Genomic DNA, 22,784 nt, shown 5'->3' with positions numbered 1-22,784 from the left:
AAGTTTATAAGAAGTTATTAATGGAATAAGCCTGACTTAAGCCAAACAATACACATGAGAGGAGATGGGGGGACATTTAATAATTGTTTACATTTCCTTATATTATTCAATAATATGCTTAGTATTCTACCTATAATGTAGACATCCCATTTACCAGCTGAATCTCCTTGGGTTCGCTGTGTCACTATTCTACAATGATTAGATAACATTTATATAGAAGAAATAGAAAAATAAGTTTGTCAAGTTTTAGACAATTCTATTCTATAAGATCTAACCTAGACCATCCTTCTGGAAGCGTCGGGTCAACCAACATAGGATTCGTCATTTCCGACATTTTTATCACTTCAACCCAAACTTTATTCTATTTAAATCTAGATTTTAGATATAACGTCAGGACATCTTGCCCACAGCCGTACACAAATAATTTCAAAACAAGGAAATATGGCGGGATTTGGAGAGTGGCGCATGCGCAAGAAACAATTTCGTTTCGTCTTTGAATCCTTTGAATATTGAAAAAAGTTTTTTTATCGCAGAAAAAACAAAAATTCTTCTTTCTGCTGAATTATATTTTATAATCTTTATGAAATTTAAATTCTTTGTTGATGTGTTAATGATAAAATAAAAAGTGCGCAAATATTTTTTTCAAAAAATGGATATGCCTGAATGTCGTCTTCTTATTGGTTCAACTTGTCTTCAGTCTTAATTGTATTAGGCTTTTGTGCGTAATCTGAATGCAGTTACTAGATGCACTTTATGGAACTGCAAGAAATGCACCTTCTAGGTCCTGTAAAGAGACAAAGAAATGCCAAACCTGTAAAGGGATAAATATTTTTTTAAGGACAATTGTTTTTATTTTATGAAAACAAAGTTTTTTTTACAGTCGAATTGCTACGTAATTGGTATAACACATAATGTAAAGTTAAAAATTTACTCATTGGGAAATTTTGATGTCAAAACCACAGAACCAGCTTATAGTTTATTTTTATGCATTTCGGAGAAAAATGAACAAAAAGCAATCAGTCCTTAAAGATACCCAGAGAAGGAGAGAGTCCTTCCACCATTTTCTCATTTCTGTGAAGTTTTTTTCATAGATTTTTACTATTTTTGTTAGCAGTTTTATTCCTTCTGGAAAACTGTTATTATTCTTGTAAAGCGTTTTCACAATTGAAGTCGAGGAAGGAACGTCAGTTTCATCTTTTTGATCGCGAGCTTTAAGAGTTATGAGAAATAATAGGCCTAGAAATTTTAGAATTGTTACTCTATAATGGGAATATTTTTTTTTTAAGTGAACAGTAGATAGATATATGCCTCATATAAAGGAGAGGGGTCGTTTAAGTGTCGAGAATTTCCCGCGAAAGTTTGAAAAATTTCCCCAAAATTAAACAATAAGTCAAAGTGTATTTTATTTAAAATTTCAGTTGTGTTATTTTGTTTATAATGTATACAGGTTTCTGAACATGCTGTTAAATCTACCCCCGGAGTTGATCCATTCCATTCTAGTTCTCCTTAATCCAGGAGATCTGAGAAACCTTATCCTAACCTGTACTCAGCTCAGGGTACTATTAGATCATCCGGACTACTGGAGAACCACAACAGTAAGGTGAGAATACTGCTAGATCATCCAGACTACTGGCGAATTGCACAACAGGTCAGACAGGACATAAACTATAATAGATCATCATCTAGAGGAATAAAGTAAATAAAGCTTGAATTTGGTTTCAGAAGCTCTAGACTAAAAATTGGATGCTGTGCTGAATTCGTAGAAATTCCAAGGGGGCATACAATATACATGGTTATAGAAAGAAGGACAGTAGGAGAGGGGAATTACAAAATGAAAGACGAGGGGGGGGGGATGAGAGGAAAACGGACGTATAAAAAATGCAAGTTATATACAGGGTCGTCTTTACAGTCTCATCATTTGTGGATAAACCAGTATAATTCAAAATGTATTGGATTGTGTTTGCATTGGAAACATTAAGAACTAACTAACTGATGATTCGAAAGATCCATCTTTTTTAATGCAGTTGGTATTGTATCCATCCAGTGATTACGTTAAACGTTTTTCCTTTATATTTTCTCCAAGGATAAAAATATTGTAAAGTTTAACAGAAGCAAACTTGATAAGAAAACAGTTTTGAAATTTTGTAAGTTTAATAAAAAGTTCTTATTAACGATTAACAATTTTAATCATGATACATTTTTTCAATTTCAGATCTCGATGCTTCACATCCCGGTATATGGAAGGATGTCTTATACTGACGATGGTTAATACTACTTCAAGAACTCTGGCCAAGAAATATATTTCACATTTAAACAATTAGTTCTTCTTAGTCAATAGGCTTTTAGAATCCAGAGGTCGTTACTTATGAATATTTAGGAAAATGAAAAACTATTTTTTAAATTTAAATTGTTCAAACAAATTTATTTCATCCGAGCTGCAAAAACTTTAGAATTGTGGAAATTTAGATCAATGCTTGATCTCTTCTTTTTATATTTATCTTAAGATTAATTTAATCTTTAACTTGTATCCTGAAAAATGTGTAAAATTCAACCAATCAAGTGGCGTATGCAAAATCCAGCTCAGAGCTGGGAACTTACTCATAATCCCGATATCCACTGTGGGTACTCATAGTTTTAGGATCAATGCTTAATCTCTTCTTTACAGTTATCCCTTTAAAGTACAATTACACTGCAGAATATCGAATAAAGATTTAACAGAAGATTGAGATCAAGCATTAATATTGATATCCACAGTACACGAGTTCACAATCTCAAATAAAATCGTCAAATCCACTTTACTAATCAAAACTGATCGGGCATAACAAGCAAGAATAAAACCTAAATACCACACACTCGGATATTCTTTCAAAACCATCAATACTGTCCCGGGCAATTTTTCTTAAAATAGATTTTATCCAAAATTTGGTCCAGACAAAAAACCTTAATCCAAAATTTTAAATCTCCGCCGAAACTGGGAATATCTTTGACCCGTAACCATGTAACGCATGGAAAAAAGATTCACGCTTATTGAAAATTAAATACATTTTCTTAAATTTAATCTCCCAAGCATAAAGTAAACCTGAGATTTGCATGAAGTGAGTATTGACTATAAACTGAAAGGGGTAAATTTAGAATGAGGAACTCAAAATAAATTTTTAGACCTCTATTATTTTGTCTCTGTATTTCTATTAGTACAGTAAATTAAATATTTGTAGTATATTTAATATTAATTTATTTATCATAAAACCAATTTTATAAAATAAACTATTTTCATTCATTGATTAATTACTCTGAAAACAGTATTTGTACTAAACTACAGGCGCAGATTGCTTTCACGGGCAATTCAGTTTTGGAAACATTGTAGATTAATTTTCATATTTTTACATGCTTACTATGTACACTGTACAATTTTCATGGAAGAAATAAAATATACATACATGCTTGAAATTATTGGAAAACTTCAATTTTAAGATTTTAAATTTTAGTATTAAATTAAAACCGACGAAAAGTGATAAAAAGACATGGTTTATCATATTCGTATCGTAATAAAACTTATAATTTATATGATGTTTCAAAATAAAAATTTTAAATAATCTAGAATTTTAAAACTAAACATGCTGTTTGTCTTGATAACATGCCCGTCAACAAATTAACATACGTTTACTTAGACTCTACTTTTTTGAAAAAATACATCATGGTGCGCTGGCTTTTATCAAGAACTGAATTTTTGGGAGATTTCCCAACAGGAACCTTCCGAACTTTGGGAGATTTTTCAGTCACAGCTTTCTTCGGTTTCGGAGATTTGCCAGCGAGGGGTTTCTCGGATTTCTTCGTTTTTGAAGTGTTAACACTCTTCTTCGAGTCTTTCATTGAAGATTTTTTGTTGGGTGATTTAACTAGACTTGATTTTTTAGTGGCCTTGGATGGAGATTCCGAAGCTTTAACCGGTGATTGGGGTACTTTGGTTGGCGATTTTAACGCTTCAGTTGGGCATTTAATCACCTTAGCAGGGGACTTCACCACTTTAACTGGTGATTTGGTCACTTTTGTTGGTGATTGGACTGCTTTAGTCGGCGATTTAGGAGCTTTGGCTGGTGATTTAGGAGTTTTGGCTGGCGATTTATAAGCTTTGGCTGGTGATTTAGGAGCTATAGCTTGGGATTCAGCCAATTTAGTTGGTGATTTAGGAGATTTAGCAGATTTAGACGGTGATTTTGCTGCTTTAGCTGGTGAATTGGTAGCTTTAATGGGCGATGATTTTACTGCTTTAGCTGGCGATTTTGCCAGTTTAGCTGGTGATTTTGCAGATTTAGCTGGCGACTTTGCAGATTTATCTGGCGATTTTTCAGATTTAGTAAGTGATTTGAGAGCTTTAGACGGAGATTTCACCGTTTTCACCGTTTTCTTAGTTTTACCCTGATCATCTTTCTTTTTGGCAGGTTTAATCTTCTCTTTCTTTTCTGAATTTAATTTGATCTTTTTAACCGGTGTGCAGGGTTGGTAGGGGTGGGACTCAAGCTCTGCTAGATCAATACTTAACTCAGAATCTGCTCGTTTTCGTTTCGGTGGTTTAAAGTTGAACTTAACTACGACAGGATCAGCTGACCTTGAAACAGGTTTCTCAATATTCGGTTTCATCTTCTTAACTTGGGATGGATTGAGATCAAGTTTTCGTTTCTTTGAAACAGTTTTCTTGACCGTCGTCGGCGGCTTCTTGACTGGAGACTTCCGGGTCATTCTGTTTTCCTTTCCATACACAGTAAAATCAAAATCCTGAAATTAAATAAATAATAAAGTAATATTTAACTTCAGGTAACCTCAAGGATAGTGAATTCGTAGAAATTCCAAGGTTTCAGGTAAATCTTTAATATTACTAGCTTGGGAACCCAGCTCTGCCTGGAAACTAAACCAAGCTAAAAACATTCCCGTGGTTCGCGAGTTCTCCAATGAGTTATGATCGGACATCTAAACAAACAAACAGACAACAGAGATAACTGCATTAACTTCATTCTTGTCTTCCCTATTTCATCTGTGAGAAAATTAACCTGGTTTGAAGTATTGGAGTTTTGTTTTAATTTATATATTAACGGCAGAAACTTTAAATTTTACAACTGATTCGTGTTTTTGCGATATCTAATTGGACGAGAGCAGACTTCTCATGGTTTTTAATTAGTTGAACCTGATGTAAAGTTAATTGTCTAATTTTGATTTATCTATATAGTAAAGCAAGACATTCGTATATATATTTGTTGCGTATAGCCGGCCAAACGGCTGGACCGATTGGACTGAAATTTTTTTTGTGGACACACATTTTTTTAATAAGAATTTTTTTCTCCACGGCTCTTCAGCTATTATTCTTTATAATAAAACAAGACATTCATATATACGTTCCTTATAAGTCGGCCAAACGGCTGGACCGAATGGTCTGAAATTTTTTGTGGACACTAATGGGTGGCCGGGGGTGTCATTGGCTAAAAAATTTTTGAATCTTTTGTTTACAACATTTTTTTTCTTCAAATTTTTATATTTTTTCCCCATGGGCAATGCCGGGCCCTTCAGCTAGTATTCAATGTTAATTCTATATGATCTTTTCTCATGAAAGAATAATGTGAGGTCATTAAAATTTTTTTTTGGAGATAATCCAACTAAATTCATCGATGGTAATGATGCCACAAAAAGTCAAAATGTGTTTAAATGTATATATATTATTTACACAGGGAATCTTGAACCTAGATCTCTCCGGACTTATCTCCACATCTCCGGAGAACTGGGAATACGTCCTGGCAAGATTAAGCGCGGATTTTCATCGTTTGAAAAATCTTAAACTAAGAAATAATAATTTTACCAAGGTAGCAAAAGTATTTAAAACAAATTGTTTGATAACTTTATTAGCATTGTAACCAAGGTTGTATAATAAGGTTGGTTACTCTCGATGTGCTCCGATGTGCGGAAAATGTAGTCTAGATAAAAACCTCATATGACGTCACTCTCGCCTCTTTAATCGGTAACGTCATATGAGGTTTTTGTCTATCCATCTTGAGACGACATTTTCCGTACATTGGAGCTCATCGACAGTAATCAACCTTATTATACAACCTTGATTGTAACCGACCCATCTTCAGGTTCGGTTAAAGATAACTCCTCCTACTCTGGAGACACTGGATTTATCCTTTTCCGTCCTTACTCCGACCCAACTTGACACGGTTTGGGGATCTCTACTAAACCTCAGGTCTTGTACATATTCTGATTTAAAGAGCAAAAAAACTATTTTTATTCATATTTTAATTGTCTAATATCAGTTTAAAGATAATCCTGGTGTTTGCTTTATGAGTAACTATAGGCACAACCCACAAAAAAGACCATGCCAAGATCGTTATAAAAACGACCCTCTTAATTGACCTATTTTTTACGTTCTTAAACTTTCGTTGTAATTTTTATCGACCCTCCATTAAAAGATGGTCATACCTGATTAACAATAGGACCCTTGAAACCTTTATCTGATCAAAAACATTTAAGATATTATTGTTTTCCTAGCTTTAGAAGGGTACCTTTGTGAATCAGATATGTAACTCAATATGAAGAGTTACTTGAAATTACGACTACAGTCCCTTTCAACTACAAATCAAGAACAAGTAAAAAAAAAAAACAATATGTTTCAATCTGAAGAAAAATGAGGATTCTAAGATTAGACTATTTGGAGATATTCTCTCCTGAAACATGGGAAACCTCTGACATGGAGATATTCTCTTGTGAAACCAGGGAAACCTCTAACCTTGAGATATTCTCTTGTGAAACCAGGGAAACCTCTAATCTGGAAATATTCTTTCCTGAAACCTGGGAAACCTCTAAAACCTATAACAAGCTTACCAGTAGTCACATAGCTAAAGCATTAAAACAATAGGAACATAATTGATCATTATTCTGAGTTCAAACAAGTTCCTCGACCCGCTTTGAACCTGAACGTTCAAAATTTTAAATAACCGTCAAATCTAATAAAAAATATTAAGTAATAATGGCTACAAATTGTGAACGGAATTGGCTAAAATTTGTGAACTAAAATCGGCTACAAATTGTGAACTAACAATGTCCAACTGTACACACTATACAGGGAGAACCAAAGGGGGGAATAAGGGGGCTTATCCCCTAAATCCTCCCCCCCCCCTGAGAAAACTGATGGTTTAAGGTCCCATGGATTACAATAACAAGCCGCTATGTCAGGCAGAATGATCATGATGACCAAGAAAACGAACTGTTTGTAAATATTTGTAAATATTTGTTATAATTTAATATATTTGTCCAATATCCACACAAAACTCTACAGTTAAATCAATAATAAAATACATGTACTGTATACAATATATATACACATCTATATTTATTATTTTTAGAATTGTGAGATTAAAACACAATATATCTCTGGGTTGGACTGGTTAGTCTCTAACTTTATCAACATTTAAATTTGTGAAAGGCATCTATGTTGGTCAACTGCTCAAGCATTTTCATTTCAGGCGTAAACACGTACTTTTTCCAGGGGGGGGGGGTTGAGGAGTATGTAATAATAAAATTCCCCATTTTTTACAACTATTTTAGAGACACATACATTTAATAAAATTAACAAATTGTAAATATTTATACATATTAGCTTAAAATTAGTCAATAAGTCAATTTAAATAAAAATCATTAACCTGTAAAAATAAACTTGACGTTGTAATGAAAACTGTAGGATTGTATAAAGCTAGTTTTTGTTTTAACAACTTGTGCAATCTAGTGGTCGAGTAGTTTTTAACGAAATAAAAAGTTTTTGTTATTTACTGCAGTAAAATAATTAACAGATAATTCTATAAAAAGTTCTTCTGATTAATTTGTTAGTAATCAATAATATTTCTGATATAAGCCGATTGATTGATTGATGGATAACATAAATTATCTTTAATTAGTGCTACTCAATTTAAAGAATACATCCTAGCAGCTTTGTAAATTGAACATATAAGTGTATAATAATTAAAAAACGTATTTTTTGTTCGTTATTATGGCTTGAGTACCATTTTGGTCCTTCATAGTACTTAATTTCATTTTAGGGAAACTGAAGATTTTTTTTAAACCATGGAAAAGCTTAGCGGGGACCAATGGATGTCAGGGGAAGTTAAGGAGGTCAAGAAAGAACAAGGAAGATCATAGGAGGTCAAAGGAGTTAGAAGCCAATGAAGGTTAAAGGTGGTCAAGGAAAGTCAAAGAAGGTCAAGTATGATCAAAGAAAGCCAAGGAAAGCAAAGGAAAGTCAAGGGAGGTCAATGAAGGTCAAAGGAGGCCAGTGAGGTCAAAGGAAAGGAGGTCGCCCTGAATTACGATTCCATTTCCTCCTCTTGCTGTCAAGCTGACATAGGTGCTGTTTCCGCTCCAGTTCTTCGCTGGAAGGAATTCAACTCTTTCCACACATTTTCTAAACAAGATAATTTTCTAAACAAGATAATTTTCTAAACAAGATAATTTTCTAAACAAGATAATTTTCTAAACAAGATAATTTTCTAAACAAGATAATTTTCTAAACAAGATAATTTTAATACAAGATAATTTTCTAAAAAAGATAATTTTCAAAACAAGATTATTTTCTAAACAAGATAATTTTCTTAACAAGATAATTTTCTAAACAAGATAATTTTCTTAACAAGATAATTTTCTAAATAAGATAGTTATCTAAACAAGTTGAAACCCCCTCCCCCCCCAATCGAGATAGGGTTTAAAAGATGAGCTTAGAATGAATACCAATTAAAAACTAATTACCTTTCCATTCTTCAACAGATAGTTCAAAATCTTCAAATGATTGATCGTAAGGTTGAGATGCTGGTTCATCAGTAGGGTCAGCATACTGAAAATAAATATTAAAGGGACAACTTGCGTTATTTCGAAGATGGCAATGCCCGATTCACAACAGTACACTTTATACCTTTATCTGATCAAAAATGTGGATGATATTGTCGTTTAGAAGTGTTTAATTCTGATAATTCCTACATGATTTTCTGCAGTGCTAAGTACTAAACTTCCTACCTGTGCTAAGTACTAAACTTCCTACCTGTGCTAAGTACTATAGTTCCTACCTGTGCTAAGTACTATACTTCCTACCTGTGCTAAGTACTATACTTCTAACCTGTGCTAAGAAATATACTTCCTACCTGTGCTAAGTACTATACTTCCTACCTGTGCTAAGTACTATACTTCCGACCTGTGCTAAGCATTATACTTCCTATCTGTGCTTCGACCTGTGCTAAGTATTATACTTCCTATCTGTGCTTCCGACCTGTGTAAATGTTTACCTAAGGGACTGCCTTCTTAAGAAATGTTTACCTAAGGGACTGCCTACTAAAGAAATGTTTACCTAAGGGACTGCCTACTAAAAAAATGTTTACCTAAGGGACTGCCTGCTTAAGAAATGTTTACCTAAGGGACTGCCTATTAAAGAAATGTTTACCTAAGGGACTGCCTATTAAAGAAATGTTTACCTAAGGGACTGGCTCCTTTAAAAACGTCTTGAAAATTTTTCTTCTCCATTTTTGGAAGGGAACGAATATAATTTCTCGCCTAGGAAAAAAATAATAGTTTATTTTCAATATTGAATGTTTCGTTATTATTTACATGGGGGAGGGGCAAGATGTACACTGCCCCCCCCCCCCTTTATGATTTAAGTTTAAGTCTAAATGAAGATGTTTGTCAAGTGTAATTAAGAAAAATATTTATAAAATAGATTTCATATTGAAAAAATGGACCAATTAAAATAAGGAACAAATTACTTGAAATTTCTGTTTAAAAATATTGAATTATGTAGATCATGGACCATTTCCTTTACTGAAAGATAAATACTTTATCAAAATAAAATGGCTGTCCAAAATAATAACCATAAGTTTTAAAGTTTGTTAAAAATTAAAGTTCTGACTAACTACAATTAAAATCATTGATAAATCAGGCTCGTAACTTGAATTTTATAGGGTTGGCGCCAAAGCTGGAAAAAATTTAATGTTACTTGCATATTTAGTAACTATACTACTACTATATTAACTAATTATTGGTGAAAAAGGGGGAATTCACTGTAACCATACACAAGAAAAATCGTTAGGGGCCTGATTACTATAGAGTCTAGTGTCTTTATAATAGCTGTAAATGAGCCATATATAGTAGGTATCATATAGAACATAAGCAAATGACTCGACATTTTTTTAAGTCTCATTTTGCTATACATTTTTTTACAAAAGAAAGTACATACCTCTAGAAATGCCGAGCTCTGCGACTAGAACAGGCCAAAGAAATTGTTTAACGTAGAAAAAAAATGTATAGCAGAAATAATGAATAGTAAAAATGCTATCTTGCTAAAATCACGATACAAATATGATACAATTAAACGTAGTTAGATATTATAAAGACGGTAAACCCCTAAAAGCAAATGCTCCACCTCTTCGCTGGTAATTTTGCTGAGGGTTTCGTCTGTTGGAGTCCCACACAGCGTCAATATTCGGGTTAGTTGATCTATGTCTAAAAACAGGTTTTTGGTAGTAAACAAACAAAACCGGTTCTTGTTAGCAAACACAAAAACAAGGGCAAATCATGTTCATAAATGAAATGAACACAATTTTTTTTATAAATCTTAAGTCTGTCTAAATGGTGCCATGACAAACTCCTGAAAGACAAAATCCGGAAAGACAAACTCCTGACAAGACAAACTCCTGACAAGACAAACTCCTGAAAATACAAACTCCTGAAAGGCAAACTCCTGAAATTATGAAATTTTTCTCTGAATGAAATATGATAAAATTCATAAATCAGGAGTTTGTCTTTCAGGAGTTTGTCTTTCAGTAGTTTGTCTTTCAGGAATTTGTCTTTCAGGAGTTTGTCATGGCGCCGTCTAAATATTTGTTAATTCATTCTTAAACCAAAGGAGATAAATGCTTATGATTGAAGACAGCATATTCTGCAAAATTTAAAATAAAAACATTTCAATTGATTTTCTCGAGAAAAAAAAACTGTTAAAATATGAAGTAGATTAGTTTGTGGGTTGGGTTGAAACCAGAGTGTTCTCAAACCTCCTCCGAGCCTAGTTTCAGTAGAAGCTTTTCATCGGGCTTCCCAACCAACATCATTATACGGGTCAGCTGATCAATATCTTAAAGGTGACATGCCTCAGCTGATAAATATCTTGAAAAGTGACTATAATTTCAGCTGATCAATATTTTAAAGGTGACTATAATGTCAGCTGATAGTGATCAATACCTTAAAGGTGACTAAAGTCAGTTGATCAATATCTTAAAAGTGACTAATATCAGCTGATCAATGTCTTAAAGTTGACTGAAGTCAGCTGATCAATATCTTAAAAGTGATTAATGTGAGCTGATCAATGTCTTTAGGTGACTAATGTGAGCTGATTAGTATCTTAGAGGTGACTAAAGTCAGCTGATCAATATCTTAAAGGTGACTAATGTGAGCTGATCAATATCCCCCCAGACATCAAAGGGCAACTATTAACTTTGTAAATGATTTACCCAAAAATTCATTTCATTCCTCCTAAGAATTTTTTTTCCATAAATGCATCAACTGAAACCCAAAAATGTTTGTAAATAACATCTGCAAAAATTGATTTTCATCAGGGGGAATGATATTTCAAGAAAATATAAACCCCTGTCCCTAATTAATTTATTTCAAAATAAATACTTACGATCGGTTCCTGGAAAGGGTGTTTTCCCCGTAAGCATTTCAGCCATGATGCAGCCCACAGACCAAACATCAACTATAAATATTAATAATTAGCTAATCACATACAAAAATCAGCTGTAGCGTTTTCGGGTTTTCTTTTGTGTATGTACAATGTACATATGACTATTGGCGGATTTTCTTGTACATTAACAGTCAGCTTTTCATTAGCAAACAGTAGACTTTAATTCATGCTGCACAACATATGCGATCTATATATTTCATTCAGGGTTAACAACTTAACATGTACAATTAACTGAATAAATAATTTAACAATTGTACAGTGTACACTGTACACTATACATTTAATACTGTACAATCTACAATTGTACATGATACTAATTTAAATGTTATCTGTAATAAAACCTTACATAAAACCATAACAATTAAATTAAAAGCTAGAATAACATCTATATCATAGATTAAACATTTAAATTACAGACAATGCATACAACATTAGTTAATGAAAATACTAAAAATTTAAATAAGATTTAGAAAATTAGATAGACGTCAATATTTATAATATTGAAAACTGCTTATTTTCATTTGTGGTTTCTCTACAAAAGTGCGCAATTCTACTGCAGGAAAACGAATGGGAATTATCAGAATTAAACTATCAACGAATGCAAAGGGTACAAAGGCCGGGTACATCGAATAGATTTTAGAACAAAAGATTGCAACGTAGAATTTGTACACTCTCAGTACAGCTGTATTTTTACGTCACAAGTGTCAACTTAGTTTTCGTGTCCGACAAAATTATTAATAATAGTGAAAATTTTAGAATAAAGTAGTTATCTTACAGAAAATAAGTGCAATTTTATGTGTTCATTATTTTCTGTTTTTACACTTTTTTATTTAATCTTGATAAACATGTCAACTGATGTGAGAAAATGTTGTTTTTCTTGTTATATTTGACACTTGTGACGTCATTGAACCAACTCTCTGTTGCCACCTATTGTACGGTTTTACTTTTTTTACGAAAGATAAATATTATTAAAATGATAAAGTTTGCTCTGAAAATGTTGAAAAAGATTTCATAGAATTTGTTGAACAATAGGATGAGAGAAAAATATGAAAAATATTAATTATCTTAAACGTTGAGAGTAATCTATCAAAACTATTCATATTCTAGTTTCTTAATTTATTTACACAACTATGCAAGTAAAGACATAGCGGAAAACTAATAAAAACGATAATAAAATATTATAAGTTCATATCTTATTACTCTCCAACTCATATAGTAATTTTCTAATCCTTATATCTTTGCAACCTGATGTCCTAGACCGGATATTTTCTTAATGTGAATTCTGCTTGATCAAATAGTTTGGAATATCAAAGATTTACACCATCGGGTTGCAAAGATATATAGAGATTAGATAATTGTAGATTCCATTGTAAACATAAACCATTTAATTATTGTTCAAATATTATCAAAGAATTCTTACAACAAAGAAACATGCACACTGCACAGAGCTTTATGTTCTTAAATCATAATATACTTGTTCTTACTATTCATATTTCTTGAAGACAAATATAAAAATGTATGTGACCTAAACCAGGGATATCATGCAATTATTTAATCTAGGGTTGTGTGTTTAAACTACAAGAAGAGGAAAAAATAACAATTAAATATGTTAACAATACCTTTTTGTTTATACGGAACTATATATCCACAGAAAGCAAAAATATATATTTTTAATAAAAGTTGAATTGAAACAAAGGCAAAAAATGGATTGTGTAACTAGAACAATTTTTACCTTTGATATTTGGAACACAAATTATGGGCCCTAAAATTCACAAATTACAAAAGTTTTCAAAAAAGAACAAAAAAACATTACGATTTGAAAACAGACCTGGCTTAAAAAGTTAACTAACAATGTAACACTTTTCACAATAATCATTTATTTTTTATTTAAAAATATATTGATTTCTCTTAAATTCTAAAAACTAATAAATTATTTGTTAATTTTGCTTTTTTGTTTCACCTAAACAAGATTCAGCTTCCCCATTTACAGCTAAATTAACAATAAATCACATTTTATTAAAATATTTTGATTTTAAAAATAAACAAGATGTTTTCTTTCTTTAAATACAAATATTTAATAAAAACAAAAAAAGGATTGAAAAAGTCGAATAACAGGTTAGTAAACTGTATTTGAAGTCTTTGTCAGGCGCGTAGTGGGGGGGGCCTTAGGCCCCCCTAGAGCCAGAGGCAGGCTCTAATTTATTAATTAGTAAACTTACTATAATATATTGAATATTCAGATTTTTTACTTTTCTTATCAATGTCACAATTTGTCCAGTTTATGATTATTTCTCAAATTCTTTCTTGTACCTTAATCTTATTTACAATATTTTAGTCTCTCAGAGCAAGATGATTGACGAAGAGTTTTACTCAAATTTTTAAGGTTTTTGTTCTTTTACTTCTAGATTTTATAATGGTATGATTGGTAATTATGATCAGATGACTGATAATCAGCCTTCAGGTAGATTAATATAGATTTTAAACTTTATTTTTTCTCAATACCGGTTTTTAGGGGGGAGGGGGGGTTGCAAATCAACCGTTAGGGGGTGCACAAAAAAAATTCGCCGCACTTACGCGCGCCAAAAACGCACCCCCTAGGCTTAAACTCCACTACGCACCTGGTCTTTCTCAACTAAGTGGACTACTAAACTTATTTATTTATTTATCATTGATAAAAATGTAGAAATTATTACTCCAGCAGTTTCTCAAAACAAAATTTCAAATTAATCAAGAATTGTCGCTTCTCTTGAATTTTTAAGTTTAATCAAATTCAATTAGAATTCTGAATTGAGAAAATGAAACCTAAGATTCAATTATAAATTTATTTTTATCTTATATGATTTTCCAAAAACAAATTCATTAAGAAAAAGAAAGAAAATCTCTTAAATCAGCCAAATCTTACAGAAAATAAATAAAAACAAGATTTAAATTTTTTTTAAATTACATTTAATTGCGGATTTAATTTGGATTATAATCCACGAATAAACAATTTCATTAAAAAAATAAAAAAGGTTTCATTTAAAAATAAAAGTAAAAATGTGCTTTACTCGACTGTGCAGTGTACACTGTACAGTGTACAGATACACTTTACGTGAGTGTACACACTACTAGACAGTGCAGTACATTCTTGTAATTGTTAGTAAACAAAGAACCTGTTTGATTGTAGTGCATCCAGTTTAACATTATCTCCGGAGCCCTATACCATCTGGTGGCAACATATCTGGACAAAAATATAAAATTTCACAGAAAATATATTAAATTATAAATCTATATTTTTGGTTTTCTTGTCTGTCTGTCTGTTTGTGCGTTTGTTTGTATCCAATAAACGTCAAAACGACTGAACAGATTGGGCGCAAATTTTGTGTGGAGCCTCACATGACCCCAAGGAAGGTTTATGAATGATCAAAATTTCAAAAATTTGCCTCCATCAAAATTGGATTTTCAAAAAATTCAAAATCCACGAAAAGATATTTCAAAATCCGCGAACTTAATTGTTTCTTTAGTTATAAATTGCAGTGGTCAAAGAGAAAAATTTTTAATAGAAGATGGACGCAGCCTATTAAACTGAATACGAGAAAGGAACTTAGATTAACATTTTTCTTTAATGAATTACAAGACTTTAAATTTAACTCAAAATTCGTCTTTAATTCTCAGAAGCCAAGATGTTGTTGAAAACATATTTCTTTTTAATCAATAAAAAAATTTTTAATAAAATTTATCTCACCCAGTCATTTCAGTCTCAGTAGGACGAGCCAAACCAAAATCCAGGATTTTCAGCTCACAGTCCTCATTTACAGCGATATTAGACGGTTTCAGATCTCTAGATATTAGATAGTTTCAGATCTCTAGATATTAGACGGCTTCAGATCTCTAGATATTAGACGGTTTCAGATCTCAAGATATTAGACGGTTTTAGATCTCTAGATATTAGACGGTTTCAGATCTCTAGATATTAGACGGTTTCAGAACTCTAGATATTAGATAGTTTCAAATCTCTAGATATTATACGGTTTCAGATCTCTAGACATTAGACGGTTTCAGATCTCTAGATATTAGATAGTTTCAGATCTCTAGATATTAGATAGTTTCAGATCTCTAAATATTAGATAGTTTTAAATCCATAAATATTAGATAGTTTCAGATCCATGAATATTAGATAGTTACAGATCCATAAATATTAGATAGTTTCAGATCCATAAATATTTGTTAGTTTCAGATCCATAAATATTTGTTAGTTTCAGATCCATAAATATTAGATAGTTTCAGATCCATAAATATTAGATAGTTACAGATCCATAAATATTACATAGATAATTTAAGATCTAAGATCCGTCAAAACTATAATTCTAATCTACGATGATTCATTTGCGGGTCGGAAAACTCTATGGTTCGTTGACAAGGCACCCCGCAATCTTACCTATGAATAATACCAGCTGAGTGTACATACTTCATGCCGCGTATAATTTGATAGACGAGGAACTGTACATGATCATCAGACAGCTTCTGGGTTTTAATAATATTGTTTAGATCTGCACCCATCAGGTGAGTAACCATGTACCTAAATATATATATATATTATGAACAGCACATGTGGGTCACCATGTACCTAAATATATATATATATATGTTATGAACAGCACATGTGGGTAACCATGTACCTAAATAAATATATGTTATGAACAGCACATGTGAGTAACCATGTACCTAAATATATATATATGTTATGAACAGCACATGTGGGTAACCATGTACCTAAATAAATATATGTTATGAACAACACATGTGGGTAACCATGTACCTAAATATATATATATAGTTATGAACAACACATGTGGGTAACCATGTACCTAAATATATATATATATGTTATGAACAGCACATGTGGGTAACCATGTACCTATATATATATATATTATGAACAGTACATGTGGGTAACCATGTACCTAAATATATATATGTTATGCACAGTACAAGTGGGGAACCATGTACCTATATATATATATATATTATGAACAGTACATGTGGGTAACCATGTACCTAAAGAAATATATGTTATGAACAGCACATGTGGGTAACCATGTACCTAAATACATATATGTTATGAACAGTGCATGTGGGTAACCATGTACCTAAATAAATATATGTTATGAACAGAACAGTACATGTGGGTAACCATGTACCTAAATATATATATGTTATGAACAGTATATGTGGGTAACCATATTCCTAAATATATATATATATTATGTACAGTACATGTGGGTAACCATGTACCTAAATATATGTAAATACTATATACAGTACATGTGGGTAACCATGTACCTAAATATATGAATGTATATATTATGTACAGTAAATGTGGGTTACCATGTACCGAAATATATGTATGTATATATTATGTACAGTACATGTGGGTAACCATGTTCCTAAATATATATATATATATTATGTACAGTACATGTGGGTAATCATGTACCTAAATATATGTATATTAGACTAAATTTTAAATATGTGCTGTATTTAATAATAAAAGTAACTAGTCAACCATCATTCCGTGGAAATGAATGCCGAGTCCCAATCAAAATTAATCATAAGGACGGAAAATTATTGTACCAGTTGTTATGCATGTGCTGCATGTCTGTAAAATCTAATAAAACTTGTTCTGATTGCAGGAACACCGGACAAAAGAAGATCTTCCTGAATGATATTTTATCAAGAAAAGAATTGTTATCAAGAAAAGTTGAATATTAGAATGTAAACCTCACTTGAAACCATGGGCACCAACCTGCTTATCCAAGAATACCTGCCCTGAGTCAAGATAAACCAGCGCATTAAAAGGTATTTAAAATTCTTAAAGCCATGAATTAAACAATGATATGTGGAACCCAAACTCTTCTAGTCCCAGAAGAACACATTAACATTAGTCTTTATTCAGGCAGAGTTACGACTCTCATATCTGGAAACAGCTGAACCCAATCCAGATACAGGTGAATAAATACATCCCTAAATCCAAGTTATTAAAAAGAAAAAACTTGTGAAATAAAATCAATACTAAAACATGATTTTATTTAGTCACAATCACGCTAACCTGTGACTGAGGGTTCGACCACAGTGGAGGAGGTCTTTGGATTTGTATCTGTGGATCTGTACCTGTGGATCTGTACCTGTGGACCTGTAACTTTTGGCATCACCCGGAAACAAATCCAGCCAAAAGTCTTAAACAGGTGGAATATTTACTAGTTTTAATATTTACTAAATCTTGATCAAAGAATGAAAGAGGCAATAACTTTGACTACGCTCAACCATTTCTAATTAAAGAAATATTGAGAATGGTCCGGGAAAAGGGGACTACGTCAAACAGTCTCTGATTGCCGGGCCCAGACAGTTGGCAGGTAAACTTTTATGCAATCATTTTAAATAGAAAATCTGTTTATTTGATATTTGCATATATCTTGTTTATGCACAGACTAATATTATCCTATACAGGATGATTGCTGCCAACTCTGTGTTTGATTCTTTCTGGATAAATGGGGAAAGATTTCAATCACAGCTATAGCTAGAACTCTACTCAACAGAGCTACGCCTACTCTTGAATCTCTTGAAGACCATTGTTCAGTGTCCAAGCTATATAAAGTTCAACTAAACTTCAAGAGAAGCTAAAACTAATGAAGAGCCTAAACTGCAGGATATAAAAGAGCACTAAACTAAACCTGGAAAAGCCCACAAGTGAGTATTTCTTTTATAAGTATTTGAAGAATTTAAACATGATGAAACTTCTACTGAAAAAGGAATGAAAATTATCAAGTAAGAAACTAAAGTTCAATTGAAAGCAAATGAAGATTGTCTAACTACAAACAAATGCACAAAGCTTATTTTGGAGAAAATATTCACTTTTTGTAATTTTAATTTTTTAAAACTAATGTGATTATTTTTCAGTTTTCCACCACTTTGGATTCTGTAAGAAGAATTTGCTCAATAAATGCTAAATACAGCGTTGACTTTTAAATGTGCGTGTGTAATAAGGCTAAAAATTCCAGAGCGCTTCCTGCATTGCGCTAAAAATGTTATAAAATGCACAATGTCCACTATGTAGTGCATGTAGTGTTTTCCAGATTAGTACTGTATTTACTGTATGTACTAAATGTCATAAATTTTTATTTACTAAAAGTACTGTGTGCACTGTAAATAATGTACGCACTATATGTACTATATGTAATGTGTGTACTATAATTACTATGTACCGTATGTACGGTATGTACTTTAAGTTTAGTTTTGGGATTACTCCAAGGACCCCTAAAGTAGGAGTTACGGAGGTTAACATAATAAATCTGCATTAAAAGTTTCTTTGTATGAATAATTTAAAAGATGGGTTCTTAAGGCATCGCATTTATTTGTTCTATTGATTAAATTCTTTAACTTTTTTGATATTTTATCCCAGGTCTCTTTTCTTTTTTATCTTTTATTCATTCTTTGACATTTCTTTTGCTCTATTTTATTGTTTAGGCATAGATTTTTTTCTTCTTTTTTTGCCATATTCCATCTAATAAACATGTGGCATATAAAAACCGTTTTTGTCGTAATTATAATAAAAACATACAAATTATACAGTTTCGACTTTCGGGTTAAGCTTGAAATAAGTATTCATCATATCTTTGTTTAAAACTGATAACAGAGCTTGAATCCTTATTTCTGGAAGGAAGAGCATTCCACTTAGAAATCACTTTTGTACTGTATTTACTGTATGTACTGTATGTACTGTATGTACTGTATATATTTTATGTACTTAAGTACTGTATGTACTTATGTACTGTATATAATGTATGTACTGTATATACTGCATGTACTGTATGTACTGTATGTACTGTATGTACTGTATGTAATGTATGTACTGTATGTACTGTATGTACTGTATGTACTATATATACTGTATATACTGTATGTACTGTATGTATTGTATGAACTTACACGTCACAGAACTGATCAATACTTGTAACTGGAGTAAAGCAATCCAACAATCCAATTATCTAAATTAGAAAGGATTAAAGTTCGTAAAACATGAATATTGTTTATCTGCTGAATGTTAACATAACCGTGCAAATAGTGCGCTATGTTGGATGCCTAGCTCTCTTCGTTTCGTGTTATAGAGATAGATAGAAAGATAAATTTCGACTGATGATAACAAATTTTTAAAAACTCGTATACAATTCATTAATCAGGACCTATCTAGCCGATAAAGGCTGTTTTAAATGTAAGAAAACGAATCATACTTTTTGCTTTAAAAAATTTAATTTTTCTCATGATAAATTTTAAACTTACATTTTCATGAATCATATGTTTTAACATCCTGAGTTCTCTGTAAGTGCGTTTAGCATGAACCGCGGACTGGAAGGGACGAGCTATTTTCTTAATCGCGACCTATAATATTCTTATTATATCAAATAAACTGTTTGTGATTGGTTCTACTTTAATTTCTCTCTAAGGTTTCTGGAGAAGACCAACACCATGATATAATATCGGATACAATTAAGAATGGGTCGAATGTTGATTTTCTAATATTGGTTCAACTTTTTTTTTAACTTTTGCATGTTGATAATAAAATATCGTATTACAGAATACTTTTTTTCGATATTATTTTTATTAATAGCTTCATATAAAATCAATTGAGAGATAAGGAAAGCTCATATATAAGGGTGACACACGGTGAAGTGAAGGTAATAAAATCAAAAGGTGCATAGGCTCTCTGGGTGATGTCAACCCTTAGTATTGACATTTTTTTCTCTAACTTAATGAACTTAGTGCAAGTAGTTTCAAGATAGGGGGGGGTCTGAACACTAGAGGAATCCACAGCAGAGCAAACCTGGATAAAAAAAAAAAGTTAGTCTTAATATATATAATCCTTGAGCAAACCTGAATTAAAAATAGATAAGTTAATACTAATATAATCCTTAAGCAAACCTGGATTAAGAATAGAAAAATTAATCCTTATATATAATCCTTGAGCAAACCTTGATTAAAAATTGATATGTTAGAACTGATATATAATCCTTGAGCAAACCTGGATTAAAAAAGGAAAAGTTAATCCTATACATAATCCTGAAACAAACCTGGATTAAGAATGGAAAAGTTAATCCTTATATATAATCCTTGAGCAAACCTTGATTAAAAATTGATATGTTAGAACTGATATATAATCCTTGAGCAAACCTGGATTAAAAAAGGAAAAGTTAATCCTATACATAATCCTGAAACAAACCTGGATTAAGAATGGAAAAGTTAATCCTAATATATATAATCCTTGAGCAAACCTGGATTAAGACCAGAAAAGCTATACATATAATCCTGAAATAAACCTGGATTAGGAAAAGTTAATCCTAATATATATAATCCTTGAGCAAACCTGGATTAAGACCGGAAAAGCTAATCCTAATATACATATAATCCTGAAACAAATCTGTATTAAGAATGGACAAATGAATCCTAATTTATAATAATCCTTGAGCAAACCTGGATTCCCTGGATTAGGAATGGAAAAGTAAATACTATTACTTTACACTCCTATGAGAAAAATTTGAAAAACATACCTGCCCATAAGCACCAGAGCCTACAGGAGACAGATTAATATAATTCTCCGGAACCTCCCAAACCGTTTTATTCAACTCTATTCTGTGGTATCCGCTTCTCATCTTCTCTGTAAATAATAAAAAATATTTATAAAAGTTTTTTAAAAATACACCACTTGCAGTTTTTGTTGGGAAATTGGGTTTAATAACAACTTTGTATCATTCTTAGGTCAAATATTATTTGGTCAAATGAAACAAAACATTTTTAACGATATTAAATATTCATGCGTGATTGACACAGGTCATAACAATAAGCCTGATTATACTGCCTCAGCCTAAGAAGTTCGTTTGCTTTCTTGTCTGCACAACAGTTAGAAGACCTTTCTACTTCTAGAAAGAGACTGTTCATGATCTTGAAGAACATTTTTTTTAAATTAATTCTTAAATAGTGAATTAAAAGCCAGAATGCTCTTGTGCCAGGGTCGTAACTGGGGGGGGGGGCAATCGGGCTTCCTGCCTACCTGTGATCTTGGGGGGGGGGGGCACCCCACAGTTGGGTATTAGGGGTGCCCGGGTCAGCCAAAATGAGTTTATTCCAGAAACCTCTTATTTTTGTCAAAAGGCTTTTCGTCCGCACCACGAATGATGTCACAACTCACCATTTTTTCTCCAGACTTTAAAAAAGATTGTGAACATTGCCGGACAAAAAAAGACATGAACGGAAGAAAAAATGGTTATTTGAATTTATTTGTGACATTCAGTTGTCAATTTCTGCTTTAACTGTTAACATCTATGATTCTTGAAACAATAACCACAAAATTCTCCTAGTTTTAAAGCCCTGGCATTTCCCAAAATGTGGTCTGCCTTTTTATTTAATAACACCAAAATTGTCTGAATCAAATTCTTCATTCTTGGGCAATATTAAAAGCACAAAAAAGCAAACCACATTTTGTAAATGCCAGGACTAGGAATATTTTGTAATTATCAACTCAAGAATTTTACTTTTAAAATAAGATTATCAAATAAATGCAGCAAATTATAAAACAACTTTTAAGTTGCCTTGATACTTTTATGTTTCTTGGAGAAAAATAAATCAAACTTTAAATTGGCTGTAATAAAAATATCCTTTTTTTCTAATTTAAATTTCAAGTTTTTATATATAATTCTAATTGGAAATGTTCAGCTAAAGATTAATTGGGATATTCTATTATTATAAAGATTTATTCCCACTCTAAGGTACACATTACATACAAAAATCTACTTTATAACATAAGGAATAATGGTGTTGTACGTCATGAAACTCTGTTAAAAATAGATATTATGTTATGATTAGAGGTAAAGACTAAAAACCATAAATGAATGAATGTATAAGAGGAGAGTCATAAGAGTATACAATACAGAAAATTTTTACTTGGATTAATAGCTGAAAATTATTTTTAGGACAAGAAAAGCAGCATCAAAAAAAG

The 22,784-nt window shown here is 31.8% G+C and overlaps 3 protein-coding genes and 1 long non-coding RNA gene across 9 annotated transcripts; 2 read left to right on the top strand and 2 right to left on the bottom strand.

The window, feature by feature from the left end:
- The first annotated feature begins 1,027 nt into the window (after positions 1-1,027).
- Positions 1,028-7,351, top strand: LOC111698934 (uncharacterized). Of its 5 annotated transcripts, none has more exons than XM_023469416.1 (6): positions 1,028-1,600; positions 1,723-1,752; positions 4,829-4,856; positions 5,718-5,849; positions 6,123-6,229; positions 6,667-7,351. In XM_023469416.1, the coding sequence occupies exons 1-6, from the start codon at positions 1,458-1,460 to the stop codon at positions 6,899-6,901; spliced, it is 675 nt and encodes a 224-aa protein (XP_023325184.1). In that variant the 5' UTR covers positions 1,028-1,457; the 3' UTR covers positions 6,902-7,351. The 5 variants fall into 5 exon arrangements, with proteins under 5 accessions (XP_023325184.1, XP_023325183.1, XP_023325187.1 ...); XM_023469415.1 differs by having other exon boundaries at positions 1,723-1,765; positions 4,842-4,856; XM_023469419.1 differs by lacking the exon at positions 5,718-5,849.
- LOC111698933 (muscle M-line assembly protein unc-89-like) lies at positions 3,216-4,793 on the bottom strand. Its single transcript, XM_023469414.1, has one exon. The coding sequence runs from the start codon at positions 4,735-4,737 to the stop codon at positions 3,661-3,663; it is 1,077 nt and encodes a 358-aa protein (XP_023325182.1). The 5' UTR covers positions 4,738-4,793; the 3' UTR covers positions 3,216-3,660.
- Positions 7,273-21,466, bottom strand: LOC111698973 (mitogen-activated protein kinase 14). The gene is made up of 13 exons (XM_023469481.1): positions 21,340-21,466; positions 20,589-20,615; positions 20,075-20,173; positions 19,724-19,782; positions 16,176-16,316; positions 15,483-15,578; positions 14,911-14,978; positions 11,699-11,770; positions 11,070-11,149; positions 9,498-9,576; positions 9,258-9,271; positions 8,782-8,866; positions 7,273-8,440 (listed from the first exon to the last, which is right to left on the bottom strand). The coding sequence occupies exons 1-13, from the start codon at positions 21,439-21,441 to the stop codon at positions 8,370-8,372; spliced, it is 993 nt and encodes a 330-aa protein (XP_023325249.1). The 5' UTR covers positions 21,442-21,466; the 3' UTR covers positions 7,273-8,369.
- On the top strand, positions 17,249-18,750 carry LOC111698936 (uncharacterized). 2 transcript variants are annotated; one of them, XR_002764645.1, is made up of 6 exons: positions 17,249-17,596; positions 17,694-17,745; positions 17,831-17,982; positions 18,077-18,150; positions 18,245-18,484; positions 18,695-18,750. It is a non-coding gene; the product is annotated as an uncharacterized LOC111698936 (long non-coding RNA). The 2 variants fall into 2 exon arrangements; XR_002764644.1 differs by having other exon boundaries at positions 17,250-17,596; positions 18,087-18,150.
- Positions 21,467-22,784: the final 1,318 nt, after the last annotated feature.

Source organism: Eurytemora carolleeae, unplaced genomic scaffold (assembly GCF_000591075.1).
Source record: "Eurytemora carolleeae unplaced genomic scaffold, Eaff_2.0 scaffold129, whole genome shotgun sequence".
Classification (NCBI taxonomy): Eukaryota; Metazoa; Arthropoda; class Copepoda; order Calanoida; family Temoridae; genus Eurytemora; species Eurytemora carolleeae.
Note: the sequence above shows the minus strand (reverse complement) of the source record. Positions and strands in the feature narration are given on the sequence as shown.

Bases quoted from the DNA above. Each gene is read 5' to 3' on its own strand.
- LOC111698934 (XM_023469416.1), top strand. From the start codon at position 1,458: ATGCTGTTAAATCTACCCCCGGAGTTGATCCATTCCATTCTAGTTCTC. The intron at 5,850-6,122 runs GTAGCAAAAGTA...ACCCATCTTCAG, and splicing joins GAAATAATAATTTTACCAAG to GTTCGGTTAAAGATAACTCC. The intron at 6,230-6,666 runs GTCTTGTACATA...TTCAATCTGAAG, and splicing joins GGATCTCTACTAAACCTCAG to AAAAATGAGGATTCTAAGAT.
- LOC111698973 (XM_023469481.1), bottom strand. From the start codon at position 21,441: ATGAGAAGCGGATACCACAGAATAGAGTTGAATAAAACGGTTTGGGAG. The intron at 15,579-16,175 runs GTAAGATTGCGG...TCTAATATCTAG, and splicing joins TCAGCTGGTATTATTCATAG to AGATCTGAAACCGTCTAATA. The intron at 11,771-14,910 runs GTTCTTTGTTTA...TAATATTTATAG, and splicing joins GATGCACTACAATCAAACAG to TTGATGTTTGGTCTGTGGGC.
- LOC111698933 (XM_023469414.1), bottom strand. From the start codon at position 4,737: ATGACCCGGAAGTCTCCAGTCAAGAAGCCGCCGACGACGGTCAAGAAA.